This window comes from Vidua chalybeata, chromosome 4, assembly GCF_026979565.1.
Source record: "Vidua chalybeata isolate OUT-0048 chromosome 4, bVidCha1 merged haplotype, whole genome shotgun sequence".
Lineage (NCBI taxonomy): Eukaryota > Metazoa > Chordata > Aves > Passeriformes > Viduidae > Vidua > Vidua chalybeata.
In genome coordinates this window covers 46,454,926-46,477,430 of record NC_071533.1, presented here as the reverse complement: position 1 = coordinate 46,477,430, position 22,505 = coordinate 46,454,926, and the positions used below count along the sequence as shown (strand labels likewise).

The following is a 22,505-nucleotide window of genomic DNA, read 5'->3' as shown; positions in this document are numbered from 1 at the left end:
GTTCACTGCTATCAACCTACCAGCTGGAGGAAAGCCACTGCCATGGTAGTTTTCCGAATAAATTTGTGCAGTGGGTGGAAGAGGAAGAAATAATAGTAATAAAGGACAACAGGGCTCCATTCATGTTGGGAGAACAACCCTCGCAGAAATTTGAAGTGTTCGTAAGATGAGACTTCAAACCTTGTTATTTGAATAAAAGCATTCTGGGCCTCTCTGTGCCATCTAAACAACATGGGGTTGCAGCCTGTACCATGGGGATACATGTCTTAAAGGACAAGGCATGTGTCCCACATCCTGCTCCAATGTGAGAAGTGCCCCTCAGATGGTCCAACAGAATGAGCCAAGTCTGACAGCTGACAGAGAAGGTTTGGGCCATGAAAACACCTACACTGTGTTCTTTTCCCCAAACACATCCAGAGAGAAGTAAGAACTGAGCAGGTTCACAGAAAATACAGAAACATATTTGTCATCGCCTTTTTTCAAAAGACATATCCCAGGGAAGAAACTCTTGTAAGGATCAAGAATAGAAGGCCATAATTAGACCCTGCTATGTTAATTGCTGAACAGGGAAATGAAATGAATTTTTAAACTCCATGTCATCTGGTGGATCATATGTCCCTATCTATACACAACTTTACCTTCATCTAGTTATCTCATTAGATGTTCTAGTAGAGACCATTTTCTGGCAAACCTGTCTGAAGTTTGCTCAAAATCTATTTCTGTCCCTAGGAGATACTAAACAAACCTGGCTGGAATTCAAAAGAATGTCTGTGGTGTATTTAAACCACCTATTAAAAATTTTAAACTGAACCAGAATGGGTGCATTTCTAAAGAAAAACACACTTAATTAACTTTTGTATGATATGCATACCTAGAGTAATAAAAGAGATACATAATGAAAAATCTCACTTTGATGGAACACCTTAAGATTATCACCTGCAAAGAACTAATAATTCAGTTTTATCATAACCAAGATGGCACGTTATTTCTTTTTAAGTGACAATTAGAACAGCTGGACTTAAGTGATATAATCAGTATTCACCCATCACAAGCTTGTGCAATTTTTTGCTGTGTATGACATCAATTAGCAAACTCTTAAAAAATGTAAAAGAGAAGTGTAGAAACTAAGAAGTGTAAAAATTAAGTAATTCATGATTATAATTCCTAAAATGAAGTAGCTGTTTTCGCAATATGAATGAGGTATTGAAAATACTTGTCATTTATCAACTAATAGAACTTCACTACCTGCATCCTAATCATCCCAACACACACAAAAACCCAAAAAAACCCCAAAACCAAACCAAAACTAAAACAAAAAACAAAACAAAACCCACAAAAATAACAACAACAAACCAAACCAAACACACCACCTATGCTTTGGAAATACAGGACCTCATGTCCCTCTCATACAATGCTCTTAGATAGAGGCCAAAACCAGATGCTTCGGAGAGAAGTGCAAGAAACCCCGTGGGAAGTAATTATAGCATAATCAGTCCATATTAGGAGCCTCTTTCTAGCTCTCATCTGCTAGAATTTGCTTTACATCAATATATAGAATGCAGAAGTACACAACCAAGTGTTTACTTTCCAAGCATCTTCTTTCAATGCTGAAAAGACATTAACCAATCTTTTGTTCAATAGAGCCTTCAGTGCTATCATGAACTCCTCATCCACAATTACTTTTTCTTTTCTTGCCTTGTAAGATCTTTAAGAAAAAGATCACTATCTCCAAACATAGTACAGCTACTTTATCTAAAATATAAACCTGATAGAGAAACTGCAGGTGAAACATTAAACCACTGATCAGGAGTGAACTACTACCATAATGTAAAACTATGGGGAATATAATATCTGGTAGTAAGAACAAGAGGCACACATCTAGAACTCTAGAAAATATTTACTTCAGGTATCTGGGCACATGACTTTATTACTTAAAAATCAAAAAAGAAGCTACCTGTTGGTAACCCATAAAGAAACGGGGTTAAAGGGGTAGAATCTATGTCTCCATTAACTTTTATCATAGTTAGTCAAGAACAGAAACAGATGCTACTGTTGTCTGTTGCATGTGTCAACTCCTGCCTCTGTCTACTCTGTATTTCCAAAAGAGCAGCTTATCTAATTGAAGGCATGACATTTGCTCCAGTCAATAAGTAAAAATACCTTTAAATCACAGTCCAATCCTCAAACAACAACTCAGACACATACACACACAAAGAAAACCATAAAAAAAATCAATCAGTCGAACTGCCATACCACAAGAGCACAGACCACAATTTTGCTGCAAGACCAGTTCTGCTGAGATTTCCTGTTCTGACCAAAGCAGGTAGGGCTGCTGCATTTTGTGGTGTGTATTCTAGAGGCAATATAAAAGCAGCCATGACATAGGCTCAGTGGTGGATTTGAGATGGATTATGCTGGGGTCAAAGCAACCACAAGTCCTTTCTCCACTACAGGAGCCATAACAAACCATCTCCCAGCAGTCTGTGCCTGAGTCTCTGTCCTTCAATATCGAGTAGAATGGGTTCCCTTTGCACATCTGGGTGCTTATAGTGTGATGGATATGGACAGAAGGCTCCAACAGCATGGTAGAAATTGGAAAAGGAGAGAAATTAGAAAAATTGATATAGCATCATGCTGGAAACCAACATCCTATGACACGGTTTTGTAACCCTCTCCACTTCCTTTAGTTCTTCAGTCATGTCCAGTTGCAGGAAATTTCTCTGAAGATCTGTTGCTTTAGGCACCTATAACAAGTTGTAGAATATGATCACTGTTTTGTTAGTCTTTACTTAAATTGCCTTCTCTTCAGTATTCATCACAGTGCTTAATTTCCTCTATTTCAAATTGTTCTCCTTACAAAGATGTAGTTTGGTTTAAATGACTCTGTTTGCCATTTGAATGGCATTTTTATGTCTGGTATTTTTAAATACATTGTTGTTTAACATACCTGGACATATCCTTTTTTGCAGCTATATACATAGTATCTACACATATGACTGAATTTCCACATAACAAAGATTAAAAACAGGAGCTGAGGCTTTTATTATCTATAAATATGGGTTTAGGAAGAATACTGACTTTCCAATGAATTGCTACAGTTGTCTTCTCTGTCTTTTAATTTTCCCACAAGAGAGATTCTTTTGATCCAATTAATAAAAATAAAATAGAGGAAAGTTGTGCTGGGGAAAGCTATAGTAATTAAAATAAAACTACAGTCTAGTGTTCTAGTAAAGAGCTGAGGGAAGCTATTCATTCTGAAAAAAAAAGAGGAAATTCTAATTTTCCCCCAATAATTTTAATAAAATGCTACAGGAATAAAATTAAATTAACAAAAACCACCAAACCTGAGTAAAGTAAAAGTTATCCCATTTGGTCATAATTTAGATCTATTACTGGAATTTCTGTGTTCAAAAGAACATCACTGTGTTAAAGAAAACCCATTTTTAGCATGCATTCCACCAACAAGCAAGCATCAACCTGCGAACAGATCATTGTCACATCAACAGGTCCCAGGCAAAATACATTTGAGGCAAGCAACAACTGTAAAATTGTACGTGTTAATTATGTGACAGATAATTACCAGAATTCGTCAGATCATAAATAGCAGCCCTCTCCCATGGGAGCTGGTAAAGTTCCTAACTTCAAAATTTAACAGTAAAAATGGCATTTTAAAAAAACTCCATAAATCACAATGACTGGTTTAGGTCAATGCTTGGGTTGATTATGCTCATTTAATCTCATATTACTAGCTATACATTTTGTGTCAGCATTCCATTTACACTTTATTTATCTGTAAAGCCAGAGATTCTGTTAATTATTTTCAAAGCTTCAGCTTCCCAGTCCTTCCTTGGTTATACCTATTGATGAGGTCAAGCTGTAAAACAAAACACTGAAAGGCCTGAAATAAAAAAATTAAAAGGAGGACCCAGAGATCTTAAAAAATAAGAGAGAGGCTGATGAACTGCAGGATTGAGTAGGGTTCTCTAACAGAAATGGGAATTGAATGTTTTGATGCAAGTTGCATCTGTAAACAGCTCAGATCAAACTGTTTATTTCAGCCTCAGAAAGCACAGAAGATCTGTACCTCCCAGAGCTCATGTTCAGGGGTCTGTACAATAGTGGATAACACTACTAATACCCAGAACTGAACAATGTCCCAAATTCCCTTTGCTTTTGCAAATGCTGCTGAGCAGCAAAGTAGCCAATTTGGTTACTGGCATTAAATTAGAAGAGGACATAATTTTCATTTAATTTTCTAGCAAATTTTCATTGGCTTCTTAAAAGAATGCAAGTTCAAAGCAATGATTGTACAAACATCTTGCTCTACGTCCCGGAAGGATGCTGCACATGGGGGTGTCCCAGCAAAGCATCACAGTAAGATGGCTTTTAGCAAGTCTAGGGGTGTGTAATGATGGTTTCAAGGTAAGAGGCACAAGAATCTTTTGTTAGAAGTCTATGGGAGCTGGAACAGCTCTGTGAATAAAGCTGTGTTGTGATTGGAAGAGAAAGACATATGGATATGGCAGGCTAGCACACATCCTACCACCGTAAGAAAGCTAAGCTCTAGTTTGTTCTTGTGGCAGAAAATGCAAGACAGCTTCTGTGAACTATACCATACTGTCTATATACAGATAAATTAGCAGTAATGCTTTATTATCCTCAAAAATTAAGAATACAACTGTCTGAACAAAGTAGTCCCTTGTATCCCTGAGGCATAACAATAGGATATAAATGCTATAGAATCATTTTTACTTTACAAGCTTTAATATACACATTGTCCCTTGAGCTCAAAGTTATTTGCTATAATGACATGATAGCCAACGAGAAAGTAATAGCTTTGTGCCTTTGTGCATACTGGTGAAGTGTCTGACCCCACATATTGCAGGCAATTATTTGAGCCTACTGATGTTTTGAGACAGTTTACTGGAAGAAAGATAACACTGGAGCAGGTTGCCTTGACGACACTATGTAGCTGCACCAGAAATCAAAGAAAAATGCAGGAGCTCCTTCTATGTTGAGGACTGCAAAATATTCATCAAATTGGGTCAAAGTGGAACTAGTCCCAGAGCAAGTCCTATGCAATATTTGATACACTTCTTATCATGAGCATTATTAGAAAACCAGTGTCAAAGCCAGGTGGTTCATACCTCACAGCACAGGGCAGTAAAGAATTGAACAGCAAGCAGTATGGTAATGACTGCCCAAAAGTTTGGGTTTTTTTTCTTTTGAGACTCTTCTAGTCACGTCTGGATCTGAGAGTTTACTCTGGCAGAAGTAGTTTCTAATGGCCAGCACTTTTGGTTTCAGATCAGTACATCACAAAAATTTCTCTGCAGGTTCTATGACTTTTGGCAGTGATCATCATACTCTTAAAAAAGAAATGTAAATATTAATTACCAAGCTACCACTGAATCAAAAGTAAAAAACACCCTTAACATATTTTGCCATCACTGAATGTTTCAGGGATGCTATGAGATTTTTTTTTTATATCAGCATATAAGGAAATACAGAATACAAGAGGGATGAACACTTAGAAGATATATGTACACATTCAAAATAAATAAGAATAAGTTTATTTCATGATCAGCATTTTCTTTGCTTCTGTTTAATTTAATAGAAACACATCACTCTGTATTAAAAGAACATTCCTAGTTCCTTTATTATTGAAAAAGCATAAATTCAGATACCCTTACTATCAGAAAGAAAACTAACCTCAACTGCTACATAATGCTTCTGTAAACAAAAAATTGACTTGCGCTTCCTTAATGACCCAAAGCAACCACATGGTAGCAATGAGCAATATTGCTTATGCCTCACATAAATAAGACTTTATTTGTAAATAATTTCAAAAACAGAACTGGGAAAGAAAATAGACATCTCTGACACCACACAATAATCTGTTGAGATGATGTATCAAAGTAGAATATGTCATCAGATACCAGACATCTTAAATAGATAGCAAAATATTTAAATATGAAAGGTATTTTGAGGTATAGCAAGACACTGTTGAGAATCTCCATTTAAAGACATTTTTGTGTTTAAAGCTCCTTTTATTTTAACATTTTAATCCATTTCATTCTAACTGTATTTTCATTCAATTCCCTTTTCTACTAGGCTTCAAACACCAAATTCAAGAGATATGAAATACAGGTGTTAATATCTAGGATTGCATCTTTTCTAAATTAGAAGTGTTTTTCTCAGGTTTAAGCTATTACCTGAGAGAGCTCAATAAGAAACTCACACAAGCTTCTTACCACTTTCTAATTCCTTCTGTGATAAAGTCACCTTTTAAATTCTGCATCATGGATTGCAGATGCTGAGAGGCAAAGCTACAAATGCAACTGTATTATTTATAATGACAGACAGATGTAACAGAGACATGAGAAATAAACCAGAAACACTAAGCAATGCTTAATATTTAATCTCTATATTTATCTTGAGCTGAGTAATTAGACCTGTCCAAATATATGAAACACTTGCAATGTCTGTTGATCAATGCTTAAAAGGATTACCTCAATGCAAAGACTCACTAAAATGATTAAACCAAGTTTTATTTGATGTCTGGTGCTTTCAGGGATTCTCTAATTAAATAACCATTGCACATTGGCACAACCCTATTGATTTAATACCGATTAGCTTAATTTATGTTAACTTAGAATGTTCTACATTGTCACTTATGAGTGCTAACGGATATGGCATGATATTCCAAAATTATTATGCTATAAAACCTTAGACTTTGATAAAAAAATCTGTTTTGAAACACTGAAGGCGCATGAAGGGCTGAGGCATAAATAAAGATGGTAATTCATTATGGAATTAAATAGTTTGTTTTATATTTAAATCATGCTTTTGTGATTCTGCAAAATGCAAAACTATAGATTGCTGTAATTAACTTTGCTAGTCTGTAATTTTTCAGGAGACCAGCAGTAGGAATTTTACAAAGACATTACAACAAAATTCATCATAATGAAACAATGCACAGTCAGGAACCAAATTATAGAATGTAGTATAATAAGTGATGAGAGAGATAAAAAAGAAAAAAATCAGAACTGGTAAAGAGATGTGACCCAGTTGTAGAATGTCACTTCAAATCCAGGTCTCTGAAAATATTTTATACATGGAAATTGCATCATCTGGAGGTGGACAGAAACTCACTTTAGGGGAAATAATTTCCTTTGGTTTTTTAATAAATTAGTTTCTTATGGAATTGAATAGGCACTCCTTTCTTGAAACAAAATATACGGTCTTCTGTTTAGGAATCATGGAAAAGAAATCTGTTTTCAGAATTCCTCAAAGCTTATTAACAAATTAATAATTTTTTCAGGTCAATTTTGCTGTTCCAGTTGGCATCCAACAAACTTGACAAGAATTGTGTTGTTTTCAGATACATAATGTCCCTGCCAAGAGGATTTCAGGAGTTTGGAAATTTTGATTCACTGCTGACAGACCAAGCTTAGTGCTGGGGACTGAAGGCTCTTGAGGTCTAGCACAGAACCCAGCTTTAGCAAAACACAAAGCTTTCAAAGTCTGGAAATCCCAGAGTCAGTAATAATTCTCAGTAAAACTCAGTTTAATAATTTTACTGAGTCTCTGCATCAAGGTAATCCTTTTTCAGATTCTGCATCAAGGAGACAGGATTGTGAACAGCTTTGGTGTTAGGAGCTGCCTGTTCCACAGTACTTTGGTCTCTGGTAACCACTCTCATCTTTTGAAAACACAGACTCCCAAGGAATGCCCCAAACCTGAGATTTTGGGCTTCATAAAAGCTGCCAAGAAATTTGAAAGTGTTTCATTGGGACTTTCCACTTTTGTAAAATATATAAGTTCTGAAAGAAAAAGATCCTAAACAAAACAGTTTCAAAACAGTGATTTTTATAAAGGACATTCGGGTGGAAATTTACCACTCATATGGCAGGTCTCGTGACCACTCTTTCCTCCCTTACTTGGCTTTGCTACAGCTGTCAAAATACTTGGTTTGCAAAACAGCTTCTCATAAACTGTTTAGTGTTTCACAAATCTGTGAGTGATGGTGATGATAGTGCTCACACTTAGTAAGGATCACATTTTTTAATTAAATGTAACAGCTGAAGGGTGTCACAGTTGAATGCTATAAATGCCAAAGGACAACTAATTTTAACTTTGAAATCTCTAGGAGCTTTGGTCTCTGAAATGAGTGTGACTTATAAGAAAGGTGCTGGGTCCATGCTACGCCAACAAATATTTGACAGCATTGCATTTGAAGGGAGGAATGTTGCCAGCACAGACTGACAGGCAGATAAACTACTTTTGAGTAGTGCTTCGACCAGAAACAAAAATATCCTGCCTGAAAGAAGAGGTGAATCTTTTCTATGGCAGAAATCTAAACCATACCTGAGAACCAATGATAAGCTGAATAAGGTGGCAATCATTCAATTAAGAAATTACAGACTTGCAGGAATACATTACTCTTCTAAAAGGGGGAGGAGATGTGGCACTGACCACGCACAGAGTTAAAAGTGCCTACTTCTGATATCAAGTTATGCACGTTTTTTCACTCCTTTTCTCCTTGGTTGCTGTAAATTTTGTTTCTCTTTTATAAAAGATGCTATATTATCTAGCAAAACCAGGAAAAGGCTTTTGTTAAAAATACTGATATCTGTGTATTCTCTTGAGAAAAGTAACTGTTGTAAGAGTACTTGTTATATGTTAGATGTTAAAGCAATTTGGTTTGAAAATAGAAATATATAACCTGAAAAATCCCCTGAAGATATGCAACAGGCAGGGTTTTTTTGTACAATTATCTCATCCTGTCACATTAGTTAAAATTAATCTGCAATTACTAAAACTGAAGTCAATATAATTAAGTTTTTAGTAATCTCTTTTTTATTTCCATCTGTTTAAATTTCTAGCATACATGGCCAGATCTACCTAGCATCTGAGAACTTTGTCTTTCCCCTGTCACAAGCTTTGCTTTCCAAATTAGCCCAAATTCTCTCCCCAGAAGTGGTTTATCACCATTGATTTAATAGAAAATTCTTCTGAATGGGAAGTGTGAAGGAATTCCATTGATTCTTTCTCTGAACTACTGCTACTTGTGTAAGACCAATAAAACCAAAATGTCTTTTGCCATTAGAACACTACTATATAAGCATATGCCAGTCCTAAGCTACATGAAAATTGCTACATGTTTTTAATGTAGAAATTTATTTTAAATCAAAACTTGCCCAGCTCCAGATTGACTCAAACTTCAAAGATTCAGCAAGACTTCAGCAGAAGGATGAGAGCATTTTAAAATAAAAATTCAAAGAGAAATTATCCACTCCAAAGAAAACAGAACCCATATATGTTTAATAAACTCTTCACCTTCCCTATACTGACAGTCTGTGTAGCATTTTATTGATTTATCTTAGAAAACAGATGAGTGCAGATAACACACATTTGACATTCAGAATGCAAAGTCACCCTGTCCTTTAAATTCCATTAACTAATTGTAAAGCAGAAGTGATTAATTTGCTCATGAGTGTCACAGCTACAACAGATGCACTAAATGACTGTGCTACTTCATAACTGCGGTCTCCACATGGGTATAAGCATCATTCTCAACCAGGAGTTATGGGCTTCATGTAAAAATTGCTGGGTGAACTGGACTCTGTTACTCAGCAGCAAAACATGAAAAGATTTCTTTCTGGCTTAAAATAGGCAGATGAACCCATAACAAAAAGCTGAAGATAGGAAGTCTAAACCAAAATACTATTATTTGTGCATTTATATTGTATGTGCCATGAAAGAGAGTCTTTAGTCAAATTCTCTGCTGCTGAAAATGAGCCAACTTAAATGTAAGAATAAAATCACCGTGACCGATTAACAACAGCAAATACAAAGCCATTCCGGCAGATGTTTCTTTAATTGTGCTTGCAATTTCCACAGCCATTCTGGAGCTCTGACACCTGAGGATAATTAAACTCCAAAGCAGCCTACCTTCCGGAGAGGCTTGAGCTTGGTCTCCATGATGAAGTCGTACTTGCAGAGCTCGCAGCAGCGCGTGTCCGAGCTCTTAATCCACTGGTGCAGGCAGGCCTGGTGCACAAAGCGCAGGGTCCCCGTGCAGCGACACGGCGTGATGAGGGGGCTTTCATCATCTCCCTCACAGTGACAGATCCTGACAGGAAGCACAGCAAGAGCAAGTGAGCCAACCTGCCAACCAGCAATGCAAAGGCACTGGCTTATTTACTCTGCTTTCTTGTCTTAGGCTTGACATTCAAAAGATGCCAGGTATATGACCTTTCAGATGGAGGCCCAGGAACATACTCCTTGTTCCTTTCTGCCATTTAGCAGTTTCTCTTCACTTAGTTATTATTTCTCTTTGAATTTGCTACGTGGTCTGAAGGTGAATCAATAGAAATAAAAGTTTTTCCCTTTTATGCATGGCAAAACCTTTAACACAAATATCAGAGCAGAATACTCCTTGGTCTGTAAGCAGACCAAAAACCCTCAAAGGCAGAGAAATCTAACCCAAGCTGAAAATATCCAGCATGTGAAGCACAGAAGTTCCTAGGATATCTCTTTGGAGTTACACAGTTAAAGAATCAGAGAGCAGTATAGAGTACTCTGAGTCATCCACATGGCACAGTGGGCACACACATGCACACTTTTTAGGAGGCAGGTATTGAAAACTCATGGTCATTTTTTTTATTCCTCACTGTCCCTTTTAGGCAGACAGCATTATCTGTGAAAATGAAAAGTACTGTAAGCAGACCCTAAGAGGTTGGTCCCAGAACTGTTTTACCTTATGATGGGATACAGAGCTTTTCATGTTGTGGTTTTGCATAGTGATCAGTGTTCTAACACCATCATCTAAAGGGCATCTTCTGTGACACATGTCCAAGTGCCCTGCTGATTTTCCCCTCTTCCAAACAGTCTCCTGATCACATCAGGAAAACATTCACACATCAAAAACAATGTCAGATTTAATGGCAAGCATCTCTTTGAAGGTAGAGAAAGCTTTACAAAGAGCAGAAGGCTTAACCAAACACCTGAGGTGTTCACGGAGGTTCACCTCAATGAAAAGTAATTCCTTCCCATCCCCAACCAAGGAAAACACAAAAAAGCGTCCAAGGTCTAATGAGTGTCTGAAGTCTCAAGCTGGCACGAAAGAAAGACAGAAAGACAGACAGAAAGACAGGAAGGAAGGAAAGGAAGGAAATTGCGGAAGGAAGGAAGTTGCGGAAGGAAGGAAGTTGCGGAAGGAAGAAAGACAGAAAGAAAGACAGAAAGAAAGACAGAAAGAAAGAAAGACAGAAAGAAAGAAAGACAGAAAGAAAGAAAGACAGAAAGAAAGAAAGACAGAAAGAAAGAAAGAAAGAAAGAAAGAAAGAAAGAAAGACAGACAGAAAGACAGAAAGACAGAAAGAAAGAAAGAGAGAAAGAGAAAGAGAGAGAGAAAGAGAGAGAGAAAGAGAGAGAGAAAGAGAGAGAGAAAGAGAGAGAGAAAGAGAGAGAGAAAGAGAGAGAGAGAGAGAAAAGAGAGAGAAAGAGAGAGAAAGAGAGAGAGAAGAGAGAGAAAGAGAGAGAAAGAGAGAGAGAGAGAGAGAAAGAGAGAGAGAGAGAGAGAAGAGAGAGAGAAAGAGAGAGAGAAAGAGAGAGAAAGAGAGAGAAAGAGAGAGAAAGAGAGAGAAAGAGAGAGAAAGAGAGAGAAAGAGAGAGAAAGAGAGAGAAAGAGAGAGAAAGAGAGAGAAAGAGAGAGAAAGAGAGAGAAAGAGAGAGAAAGAGAGAGAAAGAGAGAGAAAGAGAGAGAAAGAGAGAGAAAGAGAGAGAAAGAGAGAGAAAGAGAGAGAAAGAGAGAGAAAGAGAGAGAAAGAGAGAAAGAGAGAGAAAGAGAGAGAAAGAGAGAGAAGAGAGAGAAAAGAGAGAAAGAGAGAGAAAGAGAGAGAAAGAGAGAGAGAAGAGAGAGAAAGAGAGAGAAAGAGAGAGAAAGAGAGAGAAAGAGAGAGAAAGAGAGAGAAAGAGAGAAAGAGAGAGAAAGAGAGAAAGAGAGAAATCTGAAGCCTGAGAAATGCTATTTCAAAATAAAGAAGTAGCAATAATAGCACAGATCCTGTGGTCACACAAATGAAACTTGGGCCTTAGAAACTTAGTGCTTAGTAATGGCACCCTCAGACAGCACAGATGCAGAAGTGTCTGAACACATCTGAGGAATAACTCACCCTTTTACAGAGAAAACTGTGACTGTACCCCCTCTGGGGTAGGAAAAGGGGTAGGAGAGCTTCAGGGTAAGGTTGTCTTCCTACTGGGAAGATGGGTGACCTCTCTAGAGCAGGAGCTCCTGATGTATGTCAGAAGGCAACCTGACAAAGACATCCCAGGAAAGGAAAGACTGGCTACTGCACAGCTCTGAGGCTGCCAAGCCTATAAGTAGGGGAGCAGGAAATTCCAGTGTCTCTACATGAAAGATCTACAGATCAAAACTGGCAGCTCCACTATTCTTCCACAGTGTAGCCCAGAGCCATGATAAAATCTATCTATGATAATGGGAAATCAGAACAAAGCTGCTTTGCTGGACATACAGAAAGAGACCAAAAAAATCCCAAGAGATGAATGAAGCTCTGAATACCTGGTCCACAAAAGCCACGTTTCAATTTCTGCAGTGGTGCTCGTAACAGGATTTTATGCCCCACAGCAGTGAAGAGGAGAACAAATTACCCACAACTTCCTTGTTGCACATGTTCATTTTTTGAGACACATTTTACAGGAACTCAATTTACAGTCTTTACTAATCCAGCTGAATTAGGTGCATCAGTAGCTTAGTTCTTAGATGGGAATAGCCTATATGGTGATTTCTTACTGAGCCTCTAGCTTAAATAGAGCTATATTTTCAAAACACGGAATAGTTATTTTTCTAACAAATGCATTCCCAACTGAGAGTTACATGAAAACCATATTTTTTCTTTGTAAATTAAAGTTATTCCCCAAAGGAAGATGAGCATTCTTTGTTCATTTAAATTCAAGCCATACATAATTTATTTTACAGCCTTAGCATTTAAACTATTTAGAAATTAGACAACTAAGCTATGGACCCAATAGCCTTTTTTTCTACTACTGCCAAGATTGTTTAAAATTATTTTCAGAGCTAAAATACAAGCCTAAAATTCCACTGGGATCTTCAAATAAAATGACACTGCAAATTGGAAATGAATAGAAATAATCCTGAGTAGAAATACTCCTACAGAGTATTTCTATATGCATTATACATTCTATTTGGTCTTTCCTTGTACATAAGTCACAAGCCAATTGTATAAATAACAGGATGACACTAAGAATTTACAGTGTGCATAAAGCTCAAACTAAATATTCTAATGGCCTCTTCTAGCTCTACAACCATGAAATATGTAAAGAGAATTAAAACAAACTTCGGTAGAAATTAATTTCCAGAGAAAATGACCAAAGGCATGGCTTTCATTAGCTTGAATGCTCTTTGGTCTCTTCGGTGCAATTTAACTCTTGTTATTTGTTTAACCAGAAGAAATTAGCTTAAAAGATGGTTGTGTACCTAAACTCATAATGACAGTCTCAAGATTTTTTGGTGCCCAACACCTGCGGTAACAAACTGTTGGCTAAGTGCTTAAACATCTTTTAAAGACTTGGAGCAGGTAACTTGCTCTGTCTTCCTCAGCCATTAGAATTGAAGCACAATTTTGTGCATCTTTGCTCTTTGATGTGTTCATCTATAATGTACATAGTAATTATCACAAATCAGAGAAAGTAAATTGTTAATGATGGTTTTGAGAAGTTTGTTGTGCAAACAGAATGGAGGTAGGGATACAAAGCACAGACATACCTGAACCACGTCTAAACCAAGCTGGAGGTGGAGAACTTTCATTCTAGTTTCCTGTTGTCAAATGATCACAACTGTTTGAAACTTTCATGCATCAGATTGATTATTTAGCTGTTTGAACTTGTTCTGAGAGTAAAATTTATTTGCATACTTTAGAAATTAACTGAATGGAAAAAAAAACCAAAAAACACTCTCTATGATAAATTATAAGATGCAGCTAAAGAAAGCACCCAGAAGTGAGGCATCTTCAGAATTTAGTGTTGTCATACTGTTTTAAATTCCATGACTATTAATTGCTTTCTCATATTTTCCATGGTCCTGTTCATTGCAAAAGATAAAAGGCAGAAAGGGAAGTATGAAAACAGTATACAATTTGCAGGTATTCCTAAAGTCATTGGATTTTTGCTGATTTTCAGAAAACCAGCAAGAGTTATCTTGGATGACTGACCTTCATTTGTCATCAAATTAAGACTTTTGTCTTCCATGCAGACAAACATTTCCATTTTCCCTACAGACAAACATAATCTCAGATTAAAAGGTCTAAAAGCAGCATGGAACAAGGAAATCACTTGGAAGGTTTTCAGGTTTTCCCAACAGCTATTTATTCTGGCAAAATCATGGCAATTGAAATTGCAATCTAGATGGTTAGCATCTAAGCTGCTTATTGCAAGAGATAAAGGCAGATTCCAACAGATTTATACCTTTTTCTTCATATGCAGTTAACAGTTTTACTCTCATTAAAGACAATAGCTGCTAATCTCCATTCTCATTGGAAACCCAGCAGTTTCCCTAACCTGTCATCTACTAATCCACCTCCCTCTTTGGAAATTAAGAAAATAGGCTGATCCCTGTGCCTCTGTAGTGAAGTGGAAAACACACTTATTCTGCAGGAGTCCTGTGGGATTTAGTGCTCCACTCCTACCCTGCCAGCAAGTGCTCCTCTGGGACAGCATCTACCCAGCTGATTCCCCTGGATGATTACTGCCAAAGGAAAGTGACAAAGATCAAGAATCATTCAGCATGTCCCTGCTTCTGCTGAAAGCCACATTAAGAACCTTGTCACCAGGAGCATGCCTGGTAGGAAAGTGTTTGCGGTAATTCTGCATCATCAGAACTCACTCTGTGGATCCCATCCATATTTGGAATTTCCCCCCCATCTCAGTACCTGGTAAAACTGTTAAGGATTTTTGGCCATTACACATAGACCAAGGGTTTAGCTACAGAAGCACTTCCTTGTAGACTTCCTTGAAAATACATCAGGTCAAATTTTACCCTCATTAACAAATGCAAAATGTAGGAGAATGCCTCTGAGGCTTTAAAAAATGGAAATGTATATGGGAGCATTGGCATACTGATAATGATGTGCAATAATGCTTAAGGGCTATAAATGATGTAATTATTAAAATCTGTATTTTTCCTTAATTTTCTGGGTGTTGTACAGCTATGTCCATGCTAACAAGCATTACAGTGAAATTGTAACAAATCTCTTGAAAAAAACAGCTAGTGCTAAAACTTGGGCTATCTACACCAGACCAATCCTGGTGGGCGTTTCTTTGATTTGAAACTGATTTTAGACTGGACCGGGAATACACTCGGAGACAAATTCTCAGTGTGGTCTAAATCATGGCAAAAGTAAGGTTGATTAGATGTGCTTGCTTCAAAAGCAGGCTCCTTATCTGAACTAATGAAAACCCCTTCACTCACCAAATTAGGAGGAGCTACAGCCTTGTGACTGTGGCACGTGCACACCAACTGTGATGCAATTTATAGGCAAACTGAACCAAATTAATGTCTAATAACAGATGCCTAATAACCACACTGCCATTTTCCTGAAGATGGAAGAACACCAGTACAAGAGAAATATTTTGGAACTTTTAACAGATTTCCTTAATAAAAGATGGAAACTTTTTCTCCATATAAATATGCTAAAGAAAGATAATACCTATTCCAGAAATAATTTTTTTTGTGAGAAATTATTGAAAATATTGCCCTTCACTGGAAAGCACATATGAACTCATAATGGTTATGCAAAGAAAAATGTTCACTCTATTTGATGGGTACATCTCATCACTGTATCTCACTGTTGCTAAAGGGAGCTTAGTCAGGAAGAAACAGCAGAGCTGAACAATGTTGGAGCAAGTGAATCCCTGGATTTGAGTTTTGACTGTGGGAATTATTAGCTGCCAGCATGAAATGCCATGAGCTCCTAGTTTATCTTAACTGGACCAAAAGGATCCAATTTCCCAGAATTGCAAAAGAATGCAAAAATTGCTATTGCTACTGTTTGATTTTTCTTAGGAAAACTATTCTGTCCAAAAAAGGTCATTTTCTCTTTTGCCAATTTATAAATTCCTTTCAGTACTTTTAGATAGTTAGAACCTAAAATTAAACAGCATTATGAACAACTCTTAGCAAGTAATTGTCATTCATAAAAAGAATCCACAAAAATATGGATATTTGCTTATGCATGGTTCAACACTTGGAAAAAAAAAGGCTAAATTCACTGAATATGTTCACCTTGCAATAGGCTACAGAGTGCCATGTTTCTCTCGCTTTCATTTTACAGGCTTTTCTTTTTTTAACTCTCATTTCCATTCTTTCCACTTATAAATCACAAAGTAATCTAAATGACAAATTGGTCTTCCTCTCCATTTAAACATGGTGTGAATGAGGCACATTAATTCTCCACACCAAATGTAATCCATTTGTCTATCTCTTCCCTGTCACTCCTGCCCTTCCATTATGCTATACAGTCAGCTGTCTCTACCTGACTAGAGGAAAAACCATTTTTAAAATGCTGCACCACACTAGTGGAATTTCATAAGGGCCTAGTTTATAAAGCTTTCTCTTCATTTCTGCAAAAGTGATGAGAATTTGTAAGAGCCCCAAGAGCAAACAACATTAGTGAAAGCACATAAATATTTTATTTTGTCGACATTTCTCGTCTTTCTATTAATCTTTCTTTATAGGTGATAAATAGGATATCCAAAGAGTTACAAGTAATTGCTGCCTCAGATGCACTGTTAGTGCAAGATACGTGTGTGACAAGATTTACTGCACTGAACAAGTTCAAAGAACTAGGGACTGCATCTCAAAACAGGATATAGATTTCCTCCCACCCATCTAGTGAAACTGAAAGCTTTAAGGAACTGAACTCCATACACAAAATATGCAAGCTTTAAGTATTCAACAATGGGACCCTTAAAACCAAGGGTAACTTTCTAACAGGAAGTTGTGCCATTTCATTTATTTCCATTTAAAATAATAATAAGTTCTGAAAGAAACAAGCAGAAACAAGGACTCGGTTCTCCCCTAGACAAGTGAGCCTAATCACAACAAAGACATACTTGCCTTACTTTGGCTCCCCTTGTATCCTTGTGAATCATGGAGAGCTTCCAAAAGAGACTGCATAACCAGATGGCTGAAGAGGTGACAGATGGGGATTTGAACCATCAGGCAGATAATAGAATTAACCAGAATTTCATACTGCTTCAAAGACTGATGAACCACCAGACCATCAAGCAGAGGAGGAGATGCTTCAAAAAGCAGGAGATTCCTATCAAAAAGTCACTTTCAAAAAATAAAGCTCTGAACAGGACAGCAAGCAGCAGTCACAGTTCTTTTTGAGAAAGGGGTGAGGAAACAACATGCAGGACAAGATTCAGAGACTTAGCTCCTAACATCCTGAGATCACAAGGCACACACTAACATCCCAGGGAGAAACAGGTTAAAAATCCTCCAGCAAACCACCACAGTCTGGAAGTAGAGCATCTTCCATTTTATGGTGATTTTAGAAGGCTCTGGATGGTACTTCAAGTCTACATATTCTGCATTACAGTTTCATCACTGGGTCCTACATCAAGGTTTCAGCATAAGTATTTAGAATGAGTGTTAAAATTCAATGGTACATTTTGAACCTACATATCTATCTTCTCTTCAACTTTCTGTTTTTTCTTCCTCAAGGACTTATTTCCTACCAATTACCTTTCTGTCTGCTGATCTCCGGAGCATGCTTCTACCTGAATATTTCAGAATGTAAGTAAGTAATTTCATGAAAAATACTTTTTTTTGCAGGTCCTACTAAATAATAAGAAAAGGAAACCCTGCTGAAGCATTTGATTTCACAGAGAGAAACGACATAATCATATTGCCTCTTGTCATGTGCAGTATACAATACACAATTCCTTCCCATTTATAATTGTTCTAACACAGAGAAATTACCATATTAGTCTTTCCCTAAGTTTATAATGGCCTTTTAACTAACACACTAGATTCTGAAAACTGCTTTTTTAAAAATTATGCTTGAAATAGAGTCTGCAGATCTCATGAATCAACTTCATCATCTCCTTATTTCTCCCCTTCCCTGCTTGTTTTCTCACATGCCCTACTGTTACACCCTATTCCTCAAATGAGGGCCTGCCATTATACCTGACTGCAGAAAGATGCATTCAGAGTTCAACAAAATCAAAATCTGACTCCCAGTAAGCATCTTTTTTCCAAAGTGAGAAACTCCACTTTATTTAAGTGCATGTGTTTTTGCTGAAATGATTGAATCAGCACTACAAAAAGATTGTACACCAAAAGCCTAACTAGTTAAGCAGAAAATATCTTTCAACTATATCATCAATAATAAAAATACCACAAGATATATTCAGAATCAATACACAAAGCACTTGTGATCCACTAGTGGTAATATCAACTACTCAATTTTCTTTTCTTAGTGATTTCCGTGTGAAAATCCATGGGACTAACTTCTCACAATCCATTCACTTTGTCATGTCCAATACAGAGCTGTTCCCTTTGGGGAGATTATCCACATGCAGACCAAAGAAAGCTATTTTTGAAGCTGTGCCTCAAGCCATGGTAAATTCCTGGATAAAGTATTTATGAAGAAAATCCCAGGCACGGGGCAACTTAGGAAAAGGGGTATCCAGATGTATGGTTTAGAAAGCCTATCCTGTGAATTTTTTAAAAAAATAACTTAAATTAGGTGCCAAAAAAACTCAGCACAGGCAGAACTCATGTTGTATCTCAGAAGAAGAAACCTTGCCTCCCAATGGACTCCACTTGTCCAGGAAAGAGACTGTTGATGTCAGGATTCATGCCATGACATTTTTTCAGCAGTTTGGAAAGAATCAGTGACACTAAAAGGGCAAATAATTCACTGAAGTGACCAAAAGGCTCCCCTTCGACTAGCTGAAGAACATATTGCACAGTGGTACTGTACTTTATCTGACTAATATGCTTATGCTGGAATTGAGTGTGCCTTGTCACATTCCCGCTCATGCTGCTAAATGCAGAGTGAAGAAACTGCCAGCAATTCATGAGGAAATGAAGGAAAAATGTTGTCTACGCAGAAACTTAAAGACAAAATAACTGTCACCACAACATGTTTGTGATCCCTGTCCTTCTGCTATTTCCACACAATACCATTTATTTATATGAGAGGGTCATTCCTCTCGGCCAGTGCTGTCGTATCAACTAAAAGACATGAATAGCTAGGATGAAAAGCTTGAAGAAACCCCCCAGGAAAAAAAATCTTCCACATCACAACCATCACAACAGATCACAAATCAATTAAGTGCATGGACATGTCCTGAGAAATAGAAACTACAGTCTGTTCTGAATTGGCAATAAAAACATGTCTTCCTTTTTCTTCAGCTGTCTGCAAACTGATTAAGTAAGACAACTTACCAGCTATAAAAAATTAACAGGCTTTTGATTTTGCTATGTTTTTCCTAGCTGTATTACAGTCATTATGACACATCTGATAATGACAACAACAACAACAAAAAAATAGTATTATCCCTGACACAGAAAAATGCGTTTCTGACTGGCTTGAGAAATTTTGCAGAACAGGTCTCATTATCAACCATATATTAAGTTTAACGCTGATTGTTCAAAGAACATCTCCACTGATACTGAGCCTAAGGGCACAACCTACCAAAATTTTTCAACTTTCCTCAAATAAGAGCCTGGCTGAAAACTCTGCATGCACATTCAAAAGGTCCATCCTTGAACCAAGCTCCAAGTCTTGCAAAAAGTGCCTGAAAAATTATAATAAAATTCAGTGGGCTGAGAAGACAAATAAGAGACTGGAATTCACTTTTCATCTGAAAGCAAATTCTAAGTTTGGTGACTTAGGCAACAGCTAAGACTAATCTACGTAATGCATTTACAGAACTTTATTTTTTTATATTTATATATACACACATATATATATATATGCCATATATATGTGTGTGTGTGGGTATATCTATATACCCACACACACCTTTATTTATTTGTGTGGTTTTTTACTACAGTATAATGAAGCCCATATGAAGACCCATGCTGAAGTTTTTTTTTTTTCAGGTTTTCGGTAGCTCATATTCTTAACAATTATTAAATGACCTGTTATGTATGTATGTACTACACTGGAGCTTCAATCTGGGTAGTTCAGAAATAGAAGACAACACTGAAGCTGTTGTAGTTATCTGTGTACACCTCTGAATCATGCCCTGTAGATAAATTTCAATAACATGGTTTACCACTGTTGCTGTTTCTTTGCATTTCTATAAGGCAGAGAGAACCCAAGTCTGGTCCTAATACATAAACTCATGCACAAACACAGCTGGACTTTGAAGAACCTTGAATTATTTTGACAGACAATGGACAGACAGTAGAAACGTGCATTTTTTCTTGGTAAGTATAAAAAGGAGTGCATAGCCCTAGCTGTGTTAGTAATGGCTTATATCTTCTGCTGAAAAAAAAAAAAAAAAAACCAAACCAACATAAAATACCTGCATATTACCTCTTTTCTTTTTAGAAATAAGATTCTTACAGTGTTTCACTAGGTTAAAGCATACTGTGAGACTGCATGATGTGGCATCATGAACTTCCTCATCCTCTGTTTACATTTCCACGCAAATTCTTCCCAGCAAAGAAAAGTGAGAAGTTTTAGGTTACCATATGAAGAAACTAAGCCTGATTGTCACTTTGTAGATGAGAGCCAATGCTAGCTCACAAGTTTGGTGAGGGAGAAAAAAGGAAATACTTGTTTCAGTTCTGTTAGACTTACGGGATGGTGCATTTTCATTTACCACTGAACTAAGTAACTCAAATGTTCCCAGCTGTGTACTCCAAATTTGGATGTTAGCCCAAAAGTGACTAGCTTGATCTTATTTCGAGGGTAAAATGCTCACCTTTTGGTTGCATGCTTCACAGCAAGGGCATCATATTGTCAGAGGTCTGAACTTCTGAACTAAAGAGAACTCCTGGTGTTGCTTTTTCTTTCCCAAAACTTATTTTACTATTTATTCTGTGCAATCACCCTTTTGTATCATTCCAATCCTTGAGAGGGGTGACTGAACTAACAGCCCATACACATTCACAGTGTGGAGGTGTTTGGCAGTGTAAAATCACAGACAAATTATGCCCTATTAGAGACGATGTTCTCCAGGCACCATCCACTGGATTCCTGAGGTAATGGCAACTCTAAGCGACACTGAATCAAGACCATATATTTACTTCATGTAAGTAATTGAAAAATTACATAGACGGACAAAAGCTGGATTTGAACTGATCACTTAAGGAGGAAAAGCTCCATATCCCATTGTACTGAGCTATCTGGCACCCTGCTTCATTCTCTGCCTCTGGCTGGAGATTTTAAAAAAACAGTGCTCTGCCAGAGGACAGAGTGGGTCCATCTTCATGGAGCAAAGACAAACATTTGGTACCCTTGTAAAATTACTCCTTTTAAATAAGAGAAGTATCTCTTCAGTTGAGATATGCTGACTTCTCAGTAGCAAAGGTTCTTGTGTTATTTCCTGTGGCCTGCCTAGCAGTTTATTACTGAGAAATAGTGACAGAAAGCAGTCAAGGGAAAGCCACACAGACCATGGCAGGGAGAAACTCGTCTTAAGAATGCTAAATCCTTCTTATAAGGGACTAACCTGCATACTTCTAAATCATCAGACCAGTCATCATACAACACTGGAGGCTTCTGAACAGCATGAGGCACAGTGGGCTCTGCCCCAGCAGGAGCTCCATGATCTGGGAATGCCAGAGCATCACTGCCAGAGCCTGCCTCTGCAAAGGAGTCCTTCGTGTGTCTAAGGAAAGGTGCAGGCTGCCGGTCTCTGTGGTAGCTTTTCCCTTTGCTTTGCCCACATTTTCTTGAGGAAATCCTTGCTTCCTGAGATGATGTTGAAGACTGTGATTCCTTAGGCCTTGGAATCCTTCGGCGGTGATTTAAAGTAGGATTCTCAGGGTCAGACACCTCTTGTTTCTCTTTTCCCATTGTCCCCAAGGTGACAAGTTCAACAGCATTATTGTTTGAGGACCCATCCTGGTTACTGCATGATCTATTGTTTCTTCTCCCTCTCCTGGCCATCCTGGCCTTTTCTCTTGCTCTCCTCCTAGCCTGAGCCCACTGACTCTCATCCGAAGATGATGATGAATCAGATGTGTTCCAGCTGGATCTCGGAGGCTCAGGATGCAATTTACAGTTTCTCCCCTTTCCTTGCTTTTCTGTGTGCTCACCATTGTCTCCAGCCTCTCTTTTCCGCCTAAACCTTCGTTTTATGAGTTTCTTACCACCAGGCTCCCTATTAGAAGGGGCCAGCACCATGACAGGGGTTGCATGTTCAAGCTCATCTTCTGACAAATCATGCAAGGTAGTAGATCTAGACAAAGCAGTAAGCAAGAAAAGGGA

General features: G+C 37.5%; 1 protein-coding gene across 2 annotated transcripts in view; it reads right to left on the bottom strand.

The window, feature by feature from the left end:
* Window positions 1–22,505, bottom strand: part of MARCHF1 (membrane associated ring-CH-type finger 1) — a 225,569-nt gene that overhangs the window by 13,784 nt on the left and 189,280 nt on the right. Inside the window, exons 6-7 of one of the 2 annotated variants that reach the window (XM_053941549.1) lie at window positions 21,745–22,476; window positions 9,958–10,138 (exon numbers count right to left, since the gene is read on the bottom strand). In XM_053941549.1, coding sequence (XP_053797524.1) covers window positions 9,958–10,138; window positions 21,745–22,476 — 913 coding nt within the window. The remainder of the gene's footprint in view (window positions 1–9,957; window positions 10,139–21,744; window positions 22,477–22,505) is intronic. The other variant, XM_053941550.1, reaches the window with a different exon arrangement.